Here is an 18,922-nt window from a genome sequence, read left to right as displayed (position 1 = left end):
AAAAAGGTAACACAGACACACGGCTAATTTTTACACTGAGGAGGAAGAAGGTGGGTCAGAGTGGGGAAGGACGCCGGAGGATGGAAGAATTTAGAACACGAATCTGCTCTGGTCCTGTGCTAAATAGTTCCAGCTTTGATCTAAATTTAGGCTGCGAGCACTTCCTGTGGGAGACCGTCTTCCAAAGCTGCAAAGGATTTGATGCTAAATATTTTCAGTGATTTTATAATTGGGGTGAAGTAGTTATTTGCTCAAAGCCCTGGCCTTCGGCTAGATAAATGCTTACATTATTTTACATTCCCCACCATTTCCTCTCCTTCCCCACGCTGGATTTCTCCTGTTTATTCAGCAACACGTTCCGCTGAATTTTAAATAGGTTTGAAAATTATATTTAAAATCAGAAGGAACAACAAAAGCTCCACTGTCATTTTTTCTTACAGAACAGCCGCTGCTCCTGGCTTCTCCTCACCCCAACACTCATGAAGCCCCAAAACCTCGGCCCTTACTGCTATCAGGACTTCTGCATCACTTAGTATTTTTATTGCATTCCCAATTCCTGGACCTTCTTCTAGTTTCGGCTCCTGTTGCTCTTCAGGGAGAATCTTTGGCTTCAAATTTTAAGAGATCACAGTACATCTACAGTCCATAATCCAATCCCCCCTAATCCCTCTCTTGACCTCAAAAACACGAAGCCTAAAAATAAAAAATAAAATAAATACACTGCTCATTTTTACGAAGATGATAGTATCAGCGGCCTGGTTTTCAAATGCTTGTGGGTGGCAACACTTGAAGAAAGACCTAAGTCTCTTTCTTTAAATTTAGTCGATAGTTGTATGTTTACCTTTAGGGTGAGACTCAACTTGTCTATCTTTAGTCATGAAAAAGTAAGGCACCTAGTTAAAACTAGTTGTCTAGGCTACCACTAGTCAACTATTTTAAACACGTTTTAGGATAAGATAAATTCCCCCCCACGAGGAATTATTTTTGCCATAAGCCATAAAGGACTTGCCTGGGTACCTAACTTCACAGGGGACAAAAACCAGGCTTTGCGGCAGGGTTCTTAACACAGGTTTCTAAGCTTTAAGTTTCCTCCATAGAGGGCATGAAACTGAAAACCTTAGCTCTTGGGAAGAAAAACATCTAAAAGTCATGATTTTGATCGAATCAGTTATTTCTGTGATCATACATTTTTTAGTGAGTGATTCACCCTTCTTGTGTAGCATCCTATTTTAGAGACTAAAGGAGATCTGCATTTAATCCAGCATTAATTTATGGCAATGTCATTGATTTCAATGCATAAGGAATGAAGTAAGAAGTGAAATTATTATTTTTTTTATATAATAATTTATTCTTGTCAGCTTAACTGTGAACTTCTTGTTACCCGTGTGTTTTTGGCTAACCAAGCACCAGGCTCTCACTGAGAATCTGAGCACTCCATCTCTAGTTATACTTAAGGCACTACAACAGAGTAACTTTATGCAGATCTGAGCTAATATTCAGGCTTGAGGATTAATCCCTGCAGAAAACTGTGTATTTTGGCTCAGTTTCCCCCTAAAGCATAGGAAAGAGCGAAAAATTACAACTGCTCCTACATAATGGCAATAGCTGTTAGGTGCTATTAAAAATAAAGAAGCAAAGAAATCTTAGAGAAAGCTTGTAGAATTGAGAGTAAAATACCGCAACGTAGAATGTTTGGTCTCCATGTTTTGTGATTATGACCACTGCTGTAAAAATGTCTATCCATCCTCAGCCTTAAAACAGAATATACAAAATGTTTTAAACTATTTATCAATATATATATACACACGATAATAAAAATAAACCACATTTGAAACAAACAAGCCCAAACCCCATCAGCACATTAGAAATACACTATGCTTTAAAGCGAGGGATACAGCTGTGAGAGAGAGTCATCTCTATCTCTGTAATGTTTCATCTGATCATGATTTACCAACTGAAGTTTCATGCACAGGGCACTCCCTTGGGATTAACAACCAGCTGGGAGTGTTGAGAGCTGACAGCACAGGACAAAGCTAAGGATCATTAACTCCTGCTAGTTATGAACTCCCCAGAAAATGTCTTATGCTAAAATTGATATTGTAATTACCCTTTTTATAAATAAAATAAGTACTAATACTGAAGTAGTAAATTGCTTCTGCTATGCCACTTCTTTTTCTTTTTTCTTTTGCAAAGCTCTGAAAACTTGATGATTCTGGGTGATATGAATATGAGGCTTTTTGAAAGCAAATTCTGCCAGTGGAGTAACACTTTTTAGTACAGATCCTAACAACATATGGTCTACTAGTAGTTCAGCTGCACAGCAAAGTAATCTTGCACAAAACACAGATAAATTCTGAATATAAAATCCTACATAAATAATGACACAGAAAGATAGGATAGATACTCCAAACTATTAATCATCTACAGATTGAAACCTTTTTTTTTAAGTTACAATCCACCACCTAATTGGCACAGATACATGGAAAGTCTATTTGCCTTAATTTTAATTTGGAGGCGAAGCGTAGTACAAATAGCTGTGATATGAAGTTTGTATCAGCCCTTTCCAACAGGTGCTGTCCTTGAGCATGAACCTGCTTCCCATGGCACAAGCAGAGCTATTATACTGGGCTAGTCTGAAAGGCCACGCAGCCCACAGCCCTGCAAGAGCAGCCTATGGGAAAGAGCACAGGAAGAGCTGTGAACACGTTAGCATTAACCCGCAATTAGCAGTATTTCCTGGCTCCCAGCTGGGAAGGGACACCTCAGCTTCGAGTCCCCGTGTCACCCGTCTCCTTCCCAGCACAGCCCATCGGTCACACGGCTGGACCGCTCTTTCAGGCACAGTGGTGATCACAACTTACTAACATAAATTGGAAAAATGGACTCAAGATTGGATCTGGGAGGACAGGTAACATGTAACAGAGAGAGGACACTCCTGAAGCGTCAAGAAATTACTCTTGAAGGAAGCCTGCAGAAAAACCCAAAGGAAGGAATGCAGGCCTAGAGCATCCGACTCGCACGCAATGCGAAGACTTTCTTACCTGTTCATTAGGCTCAAAGCTTATCTCTTCTTTTTCCGTCCTCATAGCTATTAACTTTGTGCTACCGGAAGGGTCTGTCTTACTGTCCAACCGCTCCAGTTTTGGGGGCATGTCTGGTAAACCAATATCTTTAGTATCATCTTTATCTAGCAAGTAGCGAAGTAGTGCATTATTATTCTTCTTAGGACTCGCCGGCTCCTGTTTAACAGTCACCTCCGAACCAGGAGCTGTGCTACTGGACTCCTGGTTCAGTTCTTTGCCCGTGGCCTCGGCTGTGAGCTTGGCCAGATCTACAGGAGAACTACTGTCCTGCAATAGTCTGTGCAAAATTTTATGCTTCTCCTTGAGCGAGGTTCCGTGTGCCGAGCCAGACCCAGCCAACCCTCCAGTGGACTCCTTGCTGACGTCTGCCATGGTGCTGGACAGCGGCGAGGGCTCCATCTGATCCGATTTGGTGGTCAGCAATTGCAAGAGCTTCGTCTGGCTTTTTCCATCGTGCAGTTTGCTCTGCCCATCAGGCCTCTCGCCACCCACCACCGGCGGCAGGCCGCCCTCGGCGCCGTCCTTCTGCTCCCCTGAATGGCAGCTGCTCTCTGTTTGTCCAGTTGTACCTTCGGGTTGCTCCCCATAAAGTCCAAAGCAGTCCTTAGAGTCCAGGCTTCCCATCTTGCTCAGCTGGGGAGGGTTCATATTCACAGGGGAGTTTTGTACATTTCCCATTTTTAGGTCAGGCGAAGCCAACGAGGATCCGAGCGCGACGCCATGGCCCTCACTGAGGGCCTGCAGGGCGTTCAGGGAGCTGTTGGTGTAATTATGGCTATTTCCTGTGCTGCTGCAAACTCCCACAGGTGAATGCAAGCTTCCTGCAGGGGAAAACTGACTGGGTGGGATGCGCGGGCTTCCTGCCACTCCCGGGCTCACGCGATGCCGCGGGGAAAGCATAGAGTTTGGCTGCCCCGGGTTCATGCCGGGGCTGCTTTGAGAGGGGCTGTTCATTTTTAGTGCATAGTTACTACCCTGAGGAGTGGATGCTTGCATGCTCGCCACGTGGTTCATGCCCCCGGCACCGCCAAACCTGCCCGCCGGCAGGCCCATTTGTTCCTTTGGGCCGTTTATGGCAAAATTTATATTGCTACTGATGGTCATATCCTGACCTGGGTTCCCGCCGCACATGGCCTGATGGGCAGGGCTGCTGGAGCTAATTGGGTTCAGTATCTTCCCCATTCCTTGTCCAGTCAAGTCCTGATTCATTCCACAGACATTCTGCTCTCTGGGCGGCAAGGGGAAGAAAAACAACCTATTAGCTAAAATGACAGTGGCCAACTTGCAATTACATTTCAAAAAAAGAAGCAAAACCCCAAACCTCACCTTAAAATAACACAACCACCCTACAATTAAAAATAACTTGACAATTTGACAGAAGTGATACGCGACTATCAACATGGCTCCACATTAAAGGTTTGGTTTTTCTGTAGCTCATTAACAAATTAGTGGAATGGAGGAAAAACAAAATTATACCTCGTTTAAATGACAGCTATTAGAAACGCAGACAGGTTATAATTTCAGACTCTCTCCATATAAAGTATATCTCTTCTCTACAGTAGAGCAAGAAATAACTTCTATTAAGAGAAAGTAATCTCATCTTAAACAGATGACCCAAGCAAATACGTGTTTTACAAAACAGCTGTAGACAGCTGTTTTCTGGAGTTTTGAATTTCTATGAGCTAGCCCTACCACAACCCTGGAGTGGGCTATTTGCCCACCACGTTCATAGTGAAAAGCAAGTTTAAAAAGTCACTTTTCTGCACTGCCAGAGTATTTTGATACCGCTTACCGCTCCAAAAGTGTGAGAGCCAAGAAAACTACTGGATACCACTTCAGAATGAGAACAGTGTGTTAGCAATCTAACACAGCGCACACACTTGGGGCAAAAAAAACACACATACAGGCTGAAACTCCTTTAGACATGAAGGCTATAAAAGGGAAGAAGTGGAAGGGAGACATACAAGGCAAAAACTTTTGTGAGGGTGCCTAGAAGGTGCTTCCTCATTTTCATTGTCGACTTCAATTAGTTTAGGTGAGGATGCAAGATTCTCTTTACTTCTGTGCTAAAACTTATACCTTAAAATCCAACTTATTCCCAAATGTTGAAAGCCATAAAAAAGACACAACCAAAGAGATTAGAAGGAAAAAAATAGCATCTGAGACAAATCAAATTCAATCTTGGCTTCCAAAAAATGAATGCTAATGGAGCGTTTCTAGTTTATGTTTTTCTGTTAGATGAGAAACATTCCTACTTGCACAGAGTAAGTGAAGATAAGCCTTCATGTTTTGCTAATGCACGGTAAGTGGAAGAATTCAAACACAGTTGAGAAACCTGTCATTCTATGTTTGTTAACTTAGGTGTAACGGCAAAAGTGAACATTAACTATAAACAGAAAAGTGTATTTTTAAAACCATATTGCAATTACGATATTGTCGGTGCTCTGTTGAAAAAAAAAAGAAGGAATATTTTTAAGTAGAATTTTTGATTTAATAGCAATTTTAAAAATTTTAAAGCCAGCACTAAATGAAGTATCAAGTATATTCATCCACTCAAACAAAGCTTTAAATTTATAAAAAGCTTTTGGTTGGGTCTCTTTCCAAATCTTCAGTGTCTGTAAAATGGTTTCAGATTTAACACATTTGGAGCTGTTTTCTTATTCTCAAACAAGTAGTGCTGAGGATAGAGGGAAACAGCACTGTAATATAATCATCAAATAAAATCTGAAACAAAATCTGACACAAGTATACCAGTACATGCAGTGACTTAATTCAGATTTTATTTTGAAGTTCTTAGGTGAGTGATTATTCATCCTTGACTTTAACATATTATCAGTTATGTCTTTTATTTTTGTAACTGAGAATGGTGGCATTTATCAGAATTGGTTGCCCGAAATCACTGCTCCAAGCACCAAAAAAGACAAGGGACAGCGAATCTTAAAATAATGTGGTTCTCCAAAATGCGGTTTCAATAATCAAAATATATTATTTAAAGAAGACCCATATCCTATACATGGCTGATTCTAAACTACAGCAATTTAAATTTTTAAAGGCTTCAAAAATTAGCTGCATCTGGCGAGTTTCTTGCGTCTGCTTCCCAAAACACAGGAAATCAAAATACTGAAGTCAAGAACACGAGCCTAAAGAATCATTTGCAAAGTTTAATGGCAGATCTTGATGTGAAAATGCAGCATGAGGTTTGTGTTACTACTGAAATCATCTTCCAGTCTTTTCCTACTGTAAGTGTTGATTGCAAAAACTTACTTTGTTCTCATGCTATCAATTCTAGGTCAGCTGAACATCTATCAATCCAAAAAAAAAAAAAAAAAAAAAAGGCTATTACATTGGTAACTTTGTATTTTATTTACAAAGCTAGAGAAAGCAGTTGGACTCAACTAGCCAGGATTACCTTTGGAGCATATGCAAGGAGATTACGAGCTGAGGTTCACTGGTAGTCTGAGAACGGATGAGCTTGCTCTTCGTTTGGGCAGAAACGATAGTGCCGTCGGACAAGGAAAACCGGTACACGGGACTGAACGCCAGGCCCTGCCTCAGCACTGCGGGGAAGCAAAGCAAGAGCAGCGGTGAGAAACTGGAGCCTGTAGCAGCTTATACACACACGGTTCAAAGCTCCTAAGGCATCAGCACTGATACTACGGACACAGTGCAATTTCTCAGAAAATCAGAAGAGGAATTTTGAAAAACAAATAGATGGGATGATATAAAATAAAGGAACACACATAGCGCAGAGTGATTGTGGAAAAAAGCCTAAGAAGTGACACTAAAAATGGGATAGATATTGTGAAATACAAAATATTTCAGGAGTGGGTCAGGAAGCCCTTGCCATCCACATCCCTTTTCTTCAGTTGTGTCTCTAACTCCGTTTGTTGCTCATGTATTTCTTAATCCTTATCACCTAAAACAGATGCTCAATATAAACGCCTTCAGTTTTCAGATCATCTGTTTTCACTGCTCTCTACCTTCTCCTCCTTATTGCTCTCCTTATAGCAGTCACTACTTCTTTAATTTAAAATTTACATAAATCTTTTACATGCAAAAAAAATGTTTTGAACAGTTGGAATAAACAATTATTAATTTTTGAACAACTTGAAGCCAACTCCTGTAGTTCCCTGCAAGATCTCTTTAATTAAAACTGAAAATAATGTTAGGAAAAAAGAAAAGCTTTAAACACTTCTCATACTGTTTACTCTTTGTCATTAGTGAAGCACCATTTTTCAATTTCTAGTCCAGAAGCTATTGCATTTGGATCGCAAATATTGCGGAGGGCAAAGAGGCAACTTCAGAAGATTCTTGTTCATATAGTTATTTAGGAGGAAAAATAGGAATGAAAGCACTATAAACACTTTAATTTTCCTATTTTTTTCATACAGATTTATTTTTTGTCCTGCCATAATAAGCTGACATGGTTTTCCAAGGGGGCTTTTTAAAGACGCGTCCTCTAAGCAGCGAGGAGACTTCAGATTTGCGAGCAGCGGTTACGACTGCTTTCCTTCCCTGCCCCCCGCTGCTATATATTGTTCTGCAAGGTTTTAAAGTATTATTTAGGCAGCGAGAAAACAGGAAGCACAATTTAAACAGCCAGAAGGGCTTTTTTTTAGAGTAAAAATGTAAAGAAAAACAAAACCCTACAACTGTGAAACAATACAAAGCCAAATTTCACTGTTAGGTATGTCATTGTTTCAGTTTAACCTTTGGGCACCAGAAGGTCCAAAGCTCTTAACTTTAGCATATACCACACCAGGAAATTCCAGTACTCAATGCCAACAGGATACAAGTGAAATCTCTACTTAAATCATTTTCCAAACTAATTCTTTAAGCAAACAAAAATGTTTCCGTATTCCTCTTGAGGAAATGCTGTTTTTCTGACTGTGACCAATAAAAACTTGCCATATATTCTGTGATTTATATTGAGAACTAAGGTGAAAGGTTTGCGTTTTTTATTGTTGATGAAGCTGATGCTGATATTTTACCCACTGTGATGCTGCATTATGTAATTCTACAGTTTGCCTGACTATCCTAAGCCTTTCCTGCAAACCGATGCACTTAAATCCCCCAAATATGTAAATATGTTAGTTTAGAGAGGACCCACTCAAATACCCACGCTAAATGGGGGAGCTGGTAATTTAGTCAGAAAACTTTTGAAGAGGATTGAAACAACAAGGGGCTGGATGCCATAACACCAACTCTGAAATTACCTCTGGCACAGACAAATACTTACCCTGCAAACGCCTTTTATATCCTTATAACAACTTCAACAGTACAGTATATCTTTCGGCTCTGCCAGCAATCGCAGCCTAAGGTTGTGAACTATTAGCTCTCCTCTAGAGCACCAATTATATTGTGTAACTTGGATCCATGATACTAGAATTAGCAATGACAGGACCTTACAAGAAGGAAAATCCAGTCTTTACCACAGAAACCCCACGGGGAGCCTTTCGGTATTGCCTGACCTCTTACTCTCCATACTCTTGACTGCGCGGATGAGGAAGAAGTTCCTCACTGTGAGGATGACAGAGCACTGGAACAGGCTGCCCAGAGAGGCTGTGGAGGCTCCTTCTCTGGAGATCTACTAAAGCCGCTTGGATGCCACCCTGTGCCCCGTGCTCTGGGTGTCCCTGCTGGAGCAGGGAGGTCAGACTACATGATCTCCAGAGGTCCCTTCTAACCTCAACCATTCTGGGATTCTGTGACGTGCTTTTGGTGTATCCTGTACCACGGATCAGGTGGGCACAATGCAACAGGGTTGGCTTCCAGAGAGCCCAAGTGCTAAGGCTCTGCTAAGTCACACAGCAAATGTGACAGAAAAATCCCATTTTTGAGGAGAAGTGGAATGCAGGCCAATGAACTGCAACATGTAAGCTGAGATTGTTAAGAATCCATTGTGAACAGCTTTTGGTACAACACTGAAAGGTCCTTCTTTCTACTTCTTTAAAAGAATTTCAGTAATCTGAAGTTTTAAGGCACCCACTAATATGGCATAGTTATAAACAGAGGACTAAGAAGGAAACAAGGAGAATGGCGGAAGACCTCTCTAGAGAGAGTCAACAGTGTGTTAGAAAAATAATTTTTATAAAGGTCAGATTGTTCCGCTTAGGTATAATACAAGGGGAACACAACAAATAGAGATGTACAACAAACAGTTTAAATATAGAAAGCACTAAAAATATGAAAGCTAACCTTCCTGATGATGTCTCTTGGCAAAAGATATTTCTCCCTCATGTTGTGAATGGAACCTTTGAATGCATCTTCTCACCAAGTCCTCCCAGCCAGGCTTCATGGCTGCTCGCATGGTACTTGTGTCCAGTGAAGTTATTTTGCCTGATTTCAGATAAAACATTTGACATGTTTGTTACAGCAATTTCCCTTTTGAGGAGGGGGGATGGTGGGGAAAAGTTTAAAGCTCCCATTTCACAATACCTTGTAGATCCTGGCGAGTAGTAAAGCTCTCTGATGAGGGAAGAAGTGGTCTCTCCTTCATCGGAGCTCTTCTTGCAACACAAATCAAGCAAGACTGCAAATCTTAAACAAAAATGTTACTTCAGTAATTTGTACAGAGAAAGGAGGATTCCTTTTGTATTAAAGAGAGTAGATTTTGTACCAATAAAAGGAAAGGACAGAAACAACTGAATGGTTTCAGGTCTTCATTGTTTCCTATAACACTGAACGTCACAGAGGAGGTGGTTTTGCTTGTTTTTTTGGAAGGAAACTTATGCAAGTACTCCAGCATGGCCCATAATTACTGGCATACACAAACATCTGCTTTTCCATGCTTATGCATAAACCTGTAGTTCAACAGTCCAGAAAATCTCTAATCACAAACAATACATTGCAGGCACAGAGGTTTTCAACACTTACCGTTTTGTACTGTCTAAGCCACATTGCTTAAATACGTCCCTGAGGCAAACAGCTTTATAGCAAGCCAGTTCTGCTTACCTGAATGTTTAAAATACAGTCTGAGGAAATTTACCTGCTGAAGTAGTAAATGGTAAAGGAAACAGTGAACCACAATTATCTTCACATTCTGAGAACTCAAAAAAATTGCCAATTGAAACCTTCCTCCCCGTTGGCTGCGGGTATCTCATTAATGCATATGGAGTTACCTTCCACTTAAAAACTACTAAAACACAACCCCTTGAGTAGGTGCTGTTGTACAGACTCATATTTCAGGATGAAAGAAAGCCACAGCTACCCAACAAAGGGAAAACCTACAATTTTTCTATTTTCCAGGCTTCAGAAGAAGCCACTCTCTCAACTTTACACCACTACCGACTTGAGAAAAACACGGAAAGAGAGTGCTTATTACCTTCACCGTCCTCCTTGAAGGAATTTGGTTGAGAAACAGCAAAGCACTGCATAGTTTCATATTTCTGATGTGCTTCCTGGTTATCATGGCCTTCCTCAGAATCAGCAAGAGGTTTCACCAGCATGCGACAGTTGAAGGTATGGCTGTTACGCCGAGGAGTGTCACCAGACCAGGGTCCCCCGTTCACTGAGCAAAGCAAAGAACATACACAGAGGTAAATCTGGGGGCACCAGTTCCTGCTGCCCATCCACAGAAAATGAACCATGGTGCGTTGCAAACTGGGCGAGAAACAAGCTCATTTACCACCACCACTGTATTTTTAATAATACAGCCCAAACCAGCACATAACGAGGAATTTCATGAAATTATCATCACGTAAAAGCACTGCTGCCTGGTTTTTTTCTGAGCTACCATGACTTTTCAAGCAACATATTATGGTAGTGGCAGAAAAGCAGAATTAAAGTCTAAATATTGGTGCATGTAAAAGTGACAGACCACAGGGAAATCCCTACTGGGTAGAACAGATTAGCTTATATCCACAAAAGAGAAAGCATTACTATATATACATTTGTGTCTAGATTAGAAACAGAAAGAAAAGGAAGTAATATGCACTGTATAGAAACAGGAAGCAAAGCAATCAAAAATAAATTATAACACATAACTCAGCTACAAGAAGGAAGGGATGAGAATGACCTGAGTGCAGTGGTGGATAAAACTAAAACCCTAACACAGTGCTTAAGAGAAGTAAAAAAGGAAAGCAAATCCTGGGAGGCACAAATATAGGTACTGGACATCAGTCAGAGCAAATTAATGTAACAGGACATAGCAGAATAGCAGGTTATTATTTAAAAATACTCTTCACTGTCCTCTTTGATCTTAAAAGGCAGTAAAGGTAGTAAGTCATGAGTTTTACCAATCAAAGGGATTATGTTTTTCTACTCTTTGAGGGTTTATATGTAAAGTCTTAAAACATTAATGTTAATTACATAACACTTCTAAATTGGTATGAGTAAATAAGAAGTACACTGTATTCACTTTCTCTCTCCTTTTACCCCAGTTCCAAAAAACTATGATATTAAAACCAGCACCAGTATGAATGCAAAAAGAGTTGCAGCTAACAAAAAAAAATGAGTTTATAAAACAGAAGTGTAAATATTCATGAGAATAAAATCAAAAAAATCAGTTTTTTAGTATAAGGAGTTATTAGATTTTTACAAAATATCCCCCCCCCGAGACCTTATCAAAATAATCAGATAGAAATGTAACAGAGAATTCACATAGCTAATGCTGTCTTGAAAGTATCAGTTAATATTAGTGACTGCGAGAAATTTTAAACAATGAAGCTAAATTGGAAGAGTGGAGGATGCTTTGGGGAAAAATAAAAATCATTCATACAGCCTGGATGTACACTACAAATAAACAGTGCATATGATGAAAGTGAATTAGAGGACAGGCATAAACCACAGTTATTTAAACACTGATTTATGAAACCAAACTTAAATAAGTTAGGGTACAATATGAGGAAAATGTATATACCTAGAGATTTTGGCAGCAGGATTTTGACAAATTCATTGTGGTCCCCTACGTGCAGGATGCTATATATGCTTGTGTTCATCAGCTCTTCTTGGTTGTACCTTAGGTACTGAGTCACATTCTCAGAAACAAACATGACGTTGCCTTCTGGGTTCACTACGAAGAAGAACCCATCTAGGGCCTGAGGGGAGGAGAGAGAGAGGAAAAAAAAAAAAAAGGGAGAGACACAACACCAAACAATCAGATTAACAAAAGATATCCAGAAAATTACCATTTCTTTCAGCAGACATATCTGAATGATTCTACACCTATCCCAGTTCTAATATTCTCATCTTTAATAGCAAAGTAAACATTTCATATGGAGGAACTAAAATTACTTTTATCAAAACTACTTTAAAATCATGGAAAGACACACACTGTGCAAAATACCATAATAATAACCTGCACGGCTACCTACCTGCCTGGGACACTACACTAGGAAACCTCCATGAGAACCTAGCTCTCAGTCCTAGCGCCCTGCATGCAGTGCAGGATTGATCCCAACCTCCAGGGAAAAGCACCCCAGGACTTTCTGACATCAAAAACCCCGAACGACCCAAACCAGACACCCCTGGACGGGCCTTTCTCGATGTGCCCCTGCAGTGTGTCCTCATCCAGGCGGGTATTCGAAAGCACTTGGAATTTCTGCAAGGTAATGTCTAATTAGGACTTTTTTAAATTACACTGATTGGTTTTTCCCCCATCACCTGTGAGAGGGACAGCCTAGCTGAAGGATTTTTTCCAATATATCTGCTGTGCATTATCTGAAACCTAAGCCAAATATTACATCATTTCTGCCTGCTCAGGATAAAATAAACATTTCAATAGCAGTAAGATGTTCTCAGGCATAATACTTCTTTTCCTTAATACACAGGCATGATCGGACATTCTAGAAATGATTGAGAGTCTGACCCTTTTTGTTCCATGAGCAGAGGCCTTTAAATTTAAGGCACCGCAACTTTGAACTTAAGCATTTCAATAAAAAATGCAACCCTTGCAGACTTCTGCAGCTTTGCCCACTTTATTCATCTCTCTAAAGGCTGGTGGGAAATCAGTAAAACAGGGGCTAGCTTCAAAAAAATCACCATGAAGATGGTCAAATATGGGAACATGTTGCTCAACAGGCTCTGAAACCTCCACCCTTGGAGATACTCAAAACCCAGTCGGACAAGACCCTAAACCACCTTCTCCTGCTGGACCTGCTCTGCGTGGGAGCTTGGACTAGGGGATCTCCAGAGGTTCCTTCCACACCAAATTAACTTGTGATTCGTTTAGGAGAAAGGGGACCATGAAAGCACAACATACAAGCAGAGCAATTACACGAATGCCAGATTGCCAAATGCTTTGGGTGCTCCATTTTAGATTACAAAATAACAGGATATACAAATATGTGCACAACTGTATGTTCTCCCTGACTGCTTTTAAATTAAGAAAACCTAGGTCCTCTCTCTCCTGTTTTTGCGTGCGTGTGTGTTTTTCATTGCATCTTCATGCATTTCATTTAATTTCTTTTTGTTTTGGGCCATTCTTGCTTCTTCCCACTAATTCATTTTCCTTAGAGAGCTCCCCTCTTTCCGTGTGCTTTTCCGAACAGGAGTGGCAGGCAGCAGACAATTGGAGTTAGTGGCCTTCCACAGGGACTTCCTTCCCTTTCCCCCACTATTCCCTGTGCCACCTCCTCAGGGCTACCTGCTGTGCTCACCGCAGACGAGCTCGGGCATCCCAGCCCACCTCCAGACTGGGAGAGGAACCTGCCTTCTGCGTCACATTCCCATTTCCCTCCAGCCCAGACACAAAAGTCACAACAAACCAATCATTCAGGCAAGCAGCAGCCTTTCGAGCAAGCTTATGCATGAAGTCACTTAAATCTTTTGGATGCTTCCACTTCTGCACTAAGTCCCTTGTTCTGTTCCCAGGTGTCTATCACCGTAATTAGCAACGGGAACAGTGACGAAGGCCAGACACTTTTCTTCAGAGCTATGGGTGCAATGGGGGAACGAGTAATAGACAACGTGTTTCTGTTTTTCCCCTCTCTCTTCATATATACTTTGCTGCTTTAACCAAGAAATATGTTAAAACATTCCTCAGAGGCAGCTATGTGCTGAATTCTCCTACTTCCTCACAGCAGGAAGGAATCCTTTCTAGTTGGAGGATTCTTCAGCCAGGTTTGCTAAGGATGCATAAAGGTGTTTGCAAAGACAAAGGAACTTGATTTCCTTTAAGGAGATAAAGGCACAAACTACCTGCAGTCTTCCCACAACAAATACCTAACGACTTTCAGTCCTCAGTTTCTTGTTGCAAAAAGACCACTGTTTATTAATTCTGTTCCACAGTTTTTTGTTGCTAACATGAAACATTTTGGTGTAAAAGAAAAATAACAATAATAATAAAGGAGAATAACATAACAAAAGGGTGATTTTACATGTTGTGTTTGGTGCAATATGTAATCATATAAAATAATCTAGGAAAAAAAAATCTTATTTTCCCCATGATTAAAACGTATCCTTACAGTTAATTTTGTGAGGATTTTACAATTTTAACATAGGAATAATTAACATAATGAGATGGAAAGCTGAACCTGGTTTGATAGCAAAAACTACATTCAGTGAACATGTATAATAAATATTAAATTAAATCAATTTGTTTATTATCCCAGCTTTTCAAAGAAGAGTGTTTTCATTCCAACCTGTCTAATCTTCCTAATGTTTAGTACTGAGGTTTTGGAGCCTTCATATAAAAGTAGAGAAAACTGTTTTTCTCTAACAAATCATGAAAAATAATGCAAATACCTAAAACTGATAAAACATGTGTCTTCCCAAGGCAACATTCAGAAATGACAGAATAATTACACATCTGCCAAAGTGGGCTCCTTTAGCTAGATTCAGAGTTTTACGCTTTATTTTACCTAAACTAGCACCTACTCGTACAGGTCAAGGTGCCAGTGGGGACCGCAGGCAGCAGCGGTGCCGATGGAGAGCAGCGATGACGTGAGGATCCCAGATCCCACGCTGAGGCAACATTATTACGAATACATTTAGAAGCCAAGCAGCCTCTGCTTATATCAAAACCACAGAGCTGAAAGTCAGGCAAAAATCTTTGTTAAACTACCCAAAACACGTATCTCAAAGTTCTCCCAGGTTACTTTCAGATTCTAGAGGGAAGAGTCACGCTGTAAAGTGCTGGCATGATAAATCATGAAAACTGCACAGCAATGACATGCAATTTGAGCTGAACTGTTACTCATGTGCACCCTACTGCATCCACAAGTTGGTGCTCAGGGAGAACAGGCCCTGCAATCTGCCCTGGTTTGGAGCAAGCAAGAGCTGCACATCCGGGCACCCCGAGCTGCTGAGATGGCTACAGACCGAAGCACTTGAGCTATCAGCAAAACCCAACAGCTGAATCCTCTCTTCCTCCCGCCCCCAAGGGAAGTTTCCTCGCTGAACCCCAGAGAAACATGCACCCTCTTCCTAAGTGCCATAATCCAAAACAGTCAGGGTGGCTTCTCTTGAAGAGCAAACTCCTGCTGCCCTCCTCCACTTCCTTACGCTGCTCGGCACCTACGGGAGCAGAACTGGAGTAAATAAAAGGGAAACGTGCGCTCTTCACCTCAAGCATCATTGGTCCAAGTGCATCCTTGTCAATGACACTCTGACCTGTAGATGACACATCTGCTTTTTGCACTTCATCTTCGTTAGCTGCTGCTGCTTTTTCTGCAATAAAGAGAACTATGTATTAAAAGACACAGCAGTGCTAGGCACACGAGGTGATGAGAGTCCACAGTACATGCGGCCTAGTTGTTAAGCAGTTACAATGCAACAATACTGAAAATGAGATTATTTAGTCTTCAACAATGATTCAACAGAAATTATAACTAGTATATACTTCAGTTTTACCACACCAATTAAATCATTTCAGCTCTTTCTCTGCTAGACACTTCCCTAAATCACAAAACATGAAACCCGGTGAAGACAAGGACTCCTTAGGAAGGTGCAGTGAGCAACACTCAGGATCCAGGTGCGTTAAGGGACAGATCTAAAGCCATATGCAAAGCTCACGGCTACACGACTTTTCCACAATTGCTATATTTAGAAGGAAAAATGCAAATCTGCAATCTACTGTTTCATTACTGTGAGGCAGCAGTCTCATTTCCCCCCCACGCCTCCGCCCACAGCTTTACTATCATATAACCTTCACGCTGTCCTATTTAGCAACGCTACTACAAAACGTACAATTTCGAGTGCTTTAGTTGAAAAATTACAAGCAAGAAAATAATGATTTAAGGCTCCTGGAGTATAACACCACATATTACAGTATTACACTATCACATATCATACTTAACTCCTAATGTAAGCAACAGTCACGCACACCAGAACATTCGAACCAAGAAGGTTTATATGTCACATCAAGCAATGAACTGTATTAAGTTTTCTACTCCAGCAATGATATTGGTGCTTAAGGGAGAAGTAATTAAAATACCACAAAAAACACATACCTGATATGCTAAGTTAATAAAACACAAGAGTAGTTTTTGTTGTTAATTTTTTTCTTTTTTAAGTAAGTGTATAATTTTATTTTTTAAAGAAATGCAAAAGGGCTTTGCTGAGATTTAGAACTTTAAAAATCTTTTAAGGTTTTTATTACAAATGTTATGCAATAAATTATTTTAATAAATACAAAAGCACCATGAACTTACACTACTCAACCAGCATGAATGCCCTGCGCAACAGCAAACCAAGACACACGTCATTGTGGGAATTACGGAACGCACCTCACGGGATGGACCAAAGGGCCACTGCGAAACCCCCTTGCGGGAAAATTAAAGGATCTTCGGACAAACTAAAACATATCCAAGCAGACGGGATTTTCCCCTGTGTGCAGCCCTGGCTCCTCGGAGCTCCCTCCTTGGCAGCAGTCGGAGACAGAGGGCAGGTACTGGGCTTACACACCAGGCGCAGGAAGCGCTTCCCAGAATCCCGGGATGTTCTGATACCAGTGATACCCACCAGCAACTGGGCTTCGGACACTTGCTCATCCCGGCCTGCTCTGGTTTGGCACTTCCATCAAGAAAAGCGTTAGGAAAATCCTGTCTCGCTTCTCACGGTGCTTTCATGGACAGCGTGGTACCACAGTGAGTAAAGACTGCTGAAGATGAACTGTTCAGACTAACAGATTACTCTAATTGCTTAGAAATAACAATGCTAGAAATAAATACAGACCCTTGTTCTGGCACTTGAACTCACCGGGATACTAATAACCAATTCTGGCTTAAACTGGGCACTGCAGTAGACTTTTTATTTGGGTGAAAGGTAGAGTTTAGGCGAAAGGGAAAAAAAAAATCAGAGTCCTTTGCACCCCACAACATAGAAGAGTTGGTGCCATATGATGATACAAGATTGAAAAAATATTCTAAAAATTCTAAAAGAATTCTCAAAGACTCTAAACATAGGGTTGAGCTTTTATTGAAGTCTGCAAGTCAAGCGCCGTCACCGGGAGCCAAGGGATGGGCTGGAAAAGCCAATCAGTTCTTCGGAGATCCAGCATATGGGGCTGACTGGGAAGGAGAATTTGATGAGGAAAGGTTGGGGGAAAAGCTCAAAAACTGAGAGATTGATTCTAGTGGCGACAGCACTCGTGGCTTAAGCACAAGTCTGTATTTTGTGTTTTTCTTACAGTTGTAACGGTGGAAAAAATGTTAGGTTTACTTTTCCTTTTTTCCTTCTCCTATCTCTTTTTGGGCTCCCTGGAGGCCCTACACACAAATGAAAAGAACAGAGAGTTTCTTATTTCTAAACTAGATTAATGATTTTTGAATGTTAGGGGTTAAGAAAATAGCTGCAGAGGCCCAACCTCGCCAAGACTCTCAGGAGTGGATTTTTTTTCCCCTTCTTTCCTCCCGGTTTCACAGGAATTGATGGTGTTCCTCTGGGACTACCCGCAGCCCTTCCCTTTTTCCACTGGAGCCGCAGAGCATGGAGCACGGGAGCTGTTTTTGCCCAATCTCGCCCAGGCCGCCTCCGGGAACAGGTTCGGCTCTGTTCCGATGGGGAACGCAGGGAAAACGTTACGAGGCGCTTGCAAGAGAGGCAGGGAAAACTGAGCGGAGATTTGGTACGGACAGAAATACAGCCTCACGCCAGCTCAGGAAGCGACGGGGGGAAAGGGGCTTCCCACAGCTTCACCTCTGCAAAGGGCTTCTCTGCTCAGGCGTCGCCACCCACCCTCAGGAGTTCAACAGAGAAGGAGGATAAACTCAAACCCAGAGCGTTCCCAATGAACACGGCTAGCAGGGATCAGGCACATGCTGCCTAAGTTAAAGTGGAATAAACTTCCAACTAAACAAATAAAACAGGATTGCTCTTAAGAGAGGTACTACAAAGAATATGTGCACCCAAATATGTGGTATTTCAGTAATATGCATAACAGGTTTATACTGTGAATGTTTGCAATTGTATAAACAGGAATACACTAAAATATGTATTAACATTTGCAATTGGGCATTTTCCTACTAATCAAAAATTTTATCTGTTTTCCTCTATTCATATGTGGAAGGGAAAAAAAAAAAGGGCAATACAGCTTTGCTGCCAAATTCATCAGTGGGACAGTCAAGTCTTATTTGAAGTTCATTCTGGTTTCTGAAGACAAACCTTTGTGAAATCACATCAGATTAACAGGAATTCCTAAATCAGAGGAATTATTGCCAAAGGCAATAGTTTGAAGTCTCCCGCTGTGTTTCAACTTAGAAAAATGTGCCAATTTTCTAGCATTCTGACATCTCCCAACTCAGATAGGGCGGCTCGCTTTGGAGAGCTGACAGAAGAATTTGAAGTGGAAATGACTGGCATGTTGTTTTCTCTGTCCTGGCTAAAACAGTACATTCCTACAGGTGTATGGTCATGACTAAATGAGAAATTCTGGCAGTTCTCTTCATCTCTTTCCATGT

General features: G+C 41.0%; 1 protein-coding gene across 1 annotated transcript in view; it reads right to left on the bottom strand.

Moving 5' to 3' along the window:
- The window catches only part of NCOA2 (nuclear receptor coactivator 2), a 62,582-nt gene that overhangs the window by 27,446 nt on the left and 16,214 nt on the right, over positions 1-18,922 (bottom strand). Inside the window, exons 3-9 of the mRNA XM_088520342.1 lie at positions 15,589-15,692; positions 11,944-12,121; positions 10,408-10,593; positions 9,522-9,623; positions 9,282-9,422; positions 6,493-6,640; positions 3,042-4,311 (exon numbers count right to left, since the gene is read on the bottom strand). Of these exons, the coding sequence (XP_088376468.1) occupies positions 3,042-4,311; positions 6,493-6,640; positions 9,282-9,422; positions 9,522-9,623; positions 10,408-10,593; positions 11,944-12,121; positions 15,589-15,692 (2,129 nt within the window). The remainder of the gene's footprint in view (positions 1-3,041; positions 4,312-6,492; positions 6,641-9,281; positions 9,423-9,521; positions 9,624-10,407; positions 10,594-11,943; positions 12,122-15,588; positions 15,693-18,922) is intronic.

Source organism: Tinamus guttatus, unplaced genomic scaffold (assembly GCF_059628265.1).
Source record: "Tinamus guttatus ecotype Peru unplaced genomic scaffold, ASM5962826v1 Tinamus_guttatus_pri_ptg000086l, whole genome shotgun sequence".
Lineage (NCBI taxonomy): Eukaryota > Metazoa > Chordata > Aves > Tinamiformes > Tinamidae > Tinamus > Tinamus guttatus.
This window is presented reverse-complemented; position numbering and strand designations above follow the sequence as displayed.